This window comes from Cygnus atratus, chromosome 21 (assembly GCF_013377495.2).
Source record: "Cygnus atratus isolate AKBS03 ecotype Queensland, Australia chromosome 21, CAtr_DNAZoo_HiC_assembly, whole genome shotgun sequence".
Lineage (NCBI taxonomy): Eukaryota > Metazoa > Chordata > Aves > Anseriformes > Anatidae > Cygnus > Cygnus atratus.
The window spans coordinates 7,512,345-7,518,574 of NC_066382.1; the positions used below are offsets into that span (position 1 = coordinate 7,512,345).

The 6,230-nt window shown below is 60.4% G+C and overlaps 1 protein-coding gene across 1 annotated transcript; it reads right to left on the minus strand.

The window, feature by feature from the left end:
- Positions 1–24: 24 nt before the first annotated feature.
- On the minus strand, positions 25–5,741 carry SH2D5 (SH2 domain containing 5). The gene is made up of 10 exons (XM_035567857.2): positions 5,548–5,741; positions 4,284–4,521; positions 3,926–4,006; positions 3,746–3,820; positions 3,421–3,564; positions 3,082–3,291; positions 1,849–2,017; positions 1,654–1,756; positions 1,421–1,580; positions 25–213 (listed from the first exon to the last, which is right to left on the minus strand). The coding sequence occupies exons 2-10, from the start codon at positions 4,365–4,367 to the stop codon at positions 25–27; spliced, it is 1,215 nt and encodes a 404-aa protein (XP_035423750.1). The 5' UTR covers positions 4,368–4,521; positions 5,548–5,741.
- Between the last annotated feature and the right edge of the window lie 489 nt (positions 5,742–6,230).

Consider the following 6,230-nt stretch of genomic DNA (forward strand, 5'->3'; position numbering starts at 1 on the left):
CGAGGGGGCCGCGGGCAGCCGGGCCTAGCCCCGCTCATGCTGCACCACGGTGGGGGCCCAGGCGGCCTCCCCCCAGGCACTGGCCCCGCTGGGGTCCTGCTCCTCGTAGCCGGGGTTGCAGCGCCCGGGGGCCAGGCGGCAGAAGCAGCCCCCCGGCGCCCCGGAGTAGTGAGCCAGCAGGGCCGCCACGCTGGCGAACTCCGCGCTGGAGTGCTGGCACCACGGGGAGAGAGGGCAGAGGTGAGCCCCCCCGCCGGCGGGCATCGTGCGCCGTGCACCCACGCAGCCACGCGCCTGAGTCGAGCGCACGCGCACACCGATGCAGCTGGCAGGCAGGCACGGGGGCACCCAATGCAGCCACGCACCCGTGTGCAAGTGCACGCACATGAGTTACCAGGTGCACTTGTGCACCAATGAACCTATGCATCCGTTGCGGCTGTGCACACATGCACTCATGCACCCATGTACAGCTGCAGCTGCGTGCTGATGCAGCCACAAGGCAGGTACACCCTTGTGCCCACGCACCAAGTGCATGGGAGCCCCCACGCACCAATGCACCTACGCATCACACACCAATGCACACACGCAACTGTGTGCGGATACACCCACAACTCAAAGGCACCCATGGATCAAATGCACTCACACACCAACACGCCCATGCACCACACACCCATGCACTTGTGCACCCCTGCACCTATGAACCCAAGGCACATACATGCATATAGCCATGCACCTATGCAGCAATGCCCCCGAGTACCTGCGCACCATATACCCCCACGCAATTACACCTGTGTGCCCATACACCAATACCCGTGTACCTATGCAGTGATGCAGCCAGAAAGGAAATGCACCTCTTCACCATGCACCCATGCACAAATGAATCAAATACACTTATGCACCGCTGCACCCATGTGCTGATGCGCCAACAGACTCACACACCGATACCCCTATGCACCCATGCACACGTGCACCTGCAAACCACATACCCATGCACAAGTGCACCTATGCAGCTACGAAGCAAAAGCAATCCATGTGCATGTGTACACGTTAATCAAATGCACATGCACACTGATGCACCCGTGCATGAATGTGCCAGCTCACCTATGACAAACACACCTGTGCAGCCATGCATCGGTGCACCCGCACTGATGCATCAGTGCAGCAATGGACCCACGCCCCAGCATACTGATGCACACTTGCACCCACACACCAGTGCACTGACACACCATGCAGGAATGCACCAGGGCACCCATGCGCAGATGCACTCCACACCGTGCACTAATGTGCAGTGCACCTACACACTGATGCAACCGGACTGCGACACGCTGATGCACCGGAGCACCCCCACCCTGGTGCATGAACACGGCAGCGCCCCCAGCCCCGACACCCTGTTGCTCCCTGCCCCGTGCAGCGCTCTCACCTCCACGCAGAACCGTCCCTGGGGTGTCCTGAAGACGCAGTAGGGGACGACGCCGCAGGGCGCCCGCACCCACAGGCACCAGCGCTTGGCCAGGCCAGGCTCGGGGCGCAGCAGGAAGGCGCCGGGGACATCCCTGCGCAGCAGCGCGATGCCGCTGTCCCTGGGAGGGGGGACGAGGAGGCGGGTGGGCACCACGAGGGGTGGCAGGGGTCTGGGGGCTGCCGTGCACTCACCTGGCAATGCCGGCAAAGGCCCACACGCTCTCAGCCAGGACGCTCTCGTTCTCGGGGAGCAGTGCCAGGCTCCGCATCCCTTTGCTCTCCCATCCCGAGGCCGCTGCAGGAGCCGGTCATTTCCCTCCTCGCCCCCAAGCCCAAGGCCTCGTCCCCCCAGCCCCGTGTGCTTCAGCGTCGCCTCCAGGCACTCACCGGCCTCGCGGGGCGGCTGGTGTGGCTGGCTCTCAGCCCCGCAGTCACGGTAGGCGCCCGAGCGCAGGACTTTGCTGCGGATGGCTTTTTTGCGCACCAGGACTGGGGAGCAGTAGGGGTTCCCCGGGCGCCAGCCCCCAGCTCGGCCCTCAGCCTCCAGCCGCCGCTCCTGCAGCAGAGAGCAGGGAAGAGGCTTTTGGTGGCACTCGCTACGTGAAATGCTGTGCAAAAAGGCCATGCCAAAAGAAAGTAATGCAAAATACGCTGCAAGACACCATGCAAAAAAAAAAAAGCCGTGCAAAACACCCTGAAGAAGGTATGCAAAAAATGAGCTGCGAAAAGTGCTGTGCAAAAAAAAAAGGCATGCAGATGTGCTATGTATAAAATGTTGTGCAAGAAAAGCTATGTAAGATACCATGCAAAAATGATGCACAAAAGTGCTATGTAAAAAAAAATGCCATACAAAAATTCCAAGGAAAAAATGAAGTACAAAAATGCTATACCATAAAAACATTTTTAAAATTGCTATGTAAAACACCAAGCAAAAGCTGCCATGCAAAAAAAAAAAGTCATGCAGAACACCATGCAAAAAAAAAAACACCTTGAAGAAAAATGACATGCAAAACACCAAGAAAAAAATGCCACATAAACAACCATGCAGAAATGCTGTGTAAAATACAATGCAAAGGTGCTATGCAAAAAAAGTGCTGTGCAAACTGGCCCAGAGTAAAACACCATGCAAGAAAAGGCCCATGTACAACAGGCTGTGCAAAAGACTGCAAGAAAAAGCTATGCAGGATGGACCATGCAAAATGCAATGTTCTGTGCAAATCTTCATGTCAGAAAAGGCCATGCAAGACAGATCCACGCAAAACAGTGTACAAAAGCCAGCAGGGGAAATAGTGTTGCAAAACAGCATGCAAGAAGAGGCTGCACAAAACATGCCATGCAAGGCACTATGCAAAACTGCATACTGTGCAAAAAATGTTGCAAGGAAAGATTGTGTAATAACTGCCAGGGAAGACACCATGCAAATGGTGCTGTGCAAAAAAAAAAAAAAAAAAAAAAAGGCCCTGCAAGACATCACACAAAAATGTGCTGTGCAAAAGTGTGCTGTGTAAACATACCCTGTACAAAGTGCTGTGCAACAGTGCCATGCTAAAACACCTTGCAAAAAAAACGTGGTGCACAGGTACACGGGGCAGCACCCAGCACCTCGTGGCCTGCACCTACCCCTGCACCCAGCGAGCCGAGGCCGATGGGCGCGGGCAGGCGCCGGAAGGAGACGAGCGCGTTGACATTTCGCGACACCTCCTCAGGGTTGAGCGGCTCCCGCAGCACCCCGGCACCCGGCGGCTCTCCCTCGCCCGCCTGCTCCTCGGGGTGCGCCAGGAGGTAGCCGAGCTGGAAGGAGCGGCAGAGCAGGAGGTGCAGGACTTGCACCTGGCGGGGTGCAAAGAAGAGGGTGGGTGCAGGGGCCAGGGATAATGAAATTGTTTTTTTTTTTTGCTTTTGGAATTGGCTTTTATTTGTTGTTTTTGTTTTGGAGGGTTTGGGGTGTGCACCACGCACCTCACCCAGGGGGCCCACGAAGAGGTGGCAGAAGAGGGCACTGGGGGGGCTGTAGGGGTTGCGGGCCACGAAGGCAAACTGGCGCTCAGCGTGCCTCCAGGTGCTGTACAGGATCCGGCGCAGAGCGTGCGCCATCAGCAGCGTCTGCGGTGACAAGGGGGGGCTGGCTGGGACCCGGCACCCCCAGGGTGCGAGCAACGCCTGGCCCGAGCCTATTTGCAGATGCATGGCTGCAAAGCAGGTTTCCTGAGCAAAAAGCAATGTCCCGAGTGGTGCAACCCCAAAAAGCACCTTTGCAAGGTGGCACCCAGCACCCTGCACCCACCTCCCCGTCAGCACCGTAGACCTTCAGCCCTTGCAAGCTGAACCTCAGCACCACCGACCTTTTCCTGGGGCAGTCCTGGTGGGAGAGAGGGGGGGGCAGCAGTGGGGTCCCCCCCCGTGCCATCGGGGGTCCCCCCACACCCTGGGGTGCCCCTGATTTGTGCCAGTGGGGTCGCCTGACCTTCAGCACCCGTAGCTGCTCCTCCAGACGCCCCGCTTGCCCCTGCAGGTCCAGGTCCTCCACCACGAAGGAGCCCACGTACTGGGGGAGGGGGGGCAAAAAGTTCACCCCACTTTAACACCACCCCCCGCCAGGATGCCAAAATTGCCCCCTCCTGGGGCAATTCCCACCTAGTGGGGATGCGATGCTGTAGGGTTGCACCCAAATTTCCCCAGTGGTGCAACAGCTTCAGGGTGCATTAAGCGTGGGGGGAACACCAACCAAAATCCCCCCCCCCGCAAAGCCCTGGGGGGGGGTTGCTGCTCTGCCTGCAGCTCCCCAGGGGGCAGGATCAGGCCCCTTGTCTCCAGTACCTCACCTCTGCCAGCTTGGCGATGCCCCGGGCACGTGGCAGGGGGGCCGCCGGATCCGGCCCCCTCCCGTTGGCCGTCTTCTTCTTCATGGCAGCGGGTCGGGGCAGCTCAGGGGGGAGTTAAAACAGCTCCAGCGCCGCATCCGAATCAGAATTGTTGTGCTCTGGCTTGGAAGCCACCCACAGCCGCCCAGCGGGAGCAAGGGGCGATGTGGGGGGCCCCAGGGCCTCGGCGAATGGATCCCTGCGAGGAGGGACCGGAGAGACACGACCTGCCCCCACCACCCCCCACTTCCAGCTGCTGAGCCCCGAGAGGTGCTGCAGTCCCCAGGTCCTGACCCCGACGCAGAGGTTCCCAAATCCTCACCCTGATTCAGAGGTCCTGCCATACCCACTCTGATAAACGGTCCCCGAGTCCTAGCCCCAACCCTGATGCAAAACTCCTGCACCCCAACCCCATCCTGAGCACCGTGCGAGGGGCCCCACGTGACACCAAGTGCCATGCAAGGGTCCCCTTGTCCTGACCCCCAGCACCACGCAAGCGTCTCCACATCCAGCCCCTGCCCTGATGCAAAGTCCCCCACATCCCAACCCTACGCAAGCATCCCTGCGTCCTGACCCTGAGCAAGGTAACGGGGTCCCAGTGGTGTGCTCCTAAGCACCGTGCCAGTGTCCCACGCCCCTGCCCCAAGCATGCTGAAAGCATCCACGTCCTGACCCCAAGCACGATGCAGAGGTCCCCAAACCCTGACCCCAAGCACGATACACACATGCAAGAAGCGAGGTGCAGGCAGCGCCGCACCCCTGGGGGCGGCAGCGGGTCTGGGGCAGCTTTTCCAGCTGCCCCTGAGGGCTGTGCCCGACCCCTCTGCGGTGCCCCAAGGGGGTTTCACCCCCCACAGCCCCTGGCCAGGCTGAGACCCGCACAACTCGTGGCACCGAGGCCACGCCGCAGCCATGGGGACAGCCATGGGGAGCGGGGGTCCGGCTGCCCCAGGCGCATCCCAACGGGGTGCGAGCTCGGGGCTGCCCCCTCCTTTCCGGCACTATTTGGGGGTCTCTCCCCCCCACCCCCAGCCAATCCGCAGGCAGGCAGCCCCCAAGCCCCGCCCCCTCTTTCCCACGCTCCATTTCTCAATGGAGCCCCCCAGCCCACCGCCACCCCGCGGGTCCCCAAGGGGGGACAGACGGACACCCCGCCAGCGGGCAGCCCCCACGGGACTGCAGCCCCGGCTCGCCCAGCCCCGTGGGCTCCCGCTCCCCCGCTCACGGGCAGCTTGCTCGCGGGGCTCTGGAGAAACGCAGGCGAAAATCCGCCGTCTCTCGGCCTTCGCCGCTTGGTTTCCTTCCCGGGGGGCTCCGCTCGCCGCAGCACGGGGATGCTGCGCCCGTGGGCGTCAGGCCGCTGCCGCACGCCAGGCCCAGGCGAGCCCGAGCCCACGTCGGGCACGGGGCAGGCGGCAAACTCTCATTTCCTGCCTCCGATCTGCCCGTGATGAATCACTGCAATTTACCTCCCTGTTTTCTCCGTTTCTTGGAAGCGACGGCGAGCAGAAACGCTTGGGCTTTTTGGAAAACGCGGCTGCAACTGGTTTCTGTTTTTTTCTTTTCTTTTTTTTTTTTCTGCCCAGCAGAGCAGCAATTCCTAACCCTCTCCCTGCTGCACACACGTGGTTGCTCACTCGCCTGCCCCCCGTCCCGCTGCTCAGCCACATTTCACCCCAATTTCCAAATTCCCCTTTGCCCACTACTGGTCAGCCTTCCTCATCCCCCACTTTTGGCTGTGCAGCTGAAAAAAATAAAGAGGGGTGGCTCCAACCTTGCTGCAAAGAAGGGGACAGAACCACACAGAGCCAAAGCCTGGGGATCCCCAAAATGCTCCAGCTTGCCAAAACTATGGGACCAAGGCAAAAGCTGTCCCCAGCTACAGGGATGTGCCTGGAAGGTGAAAGC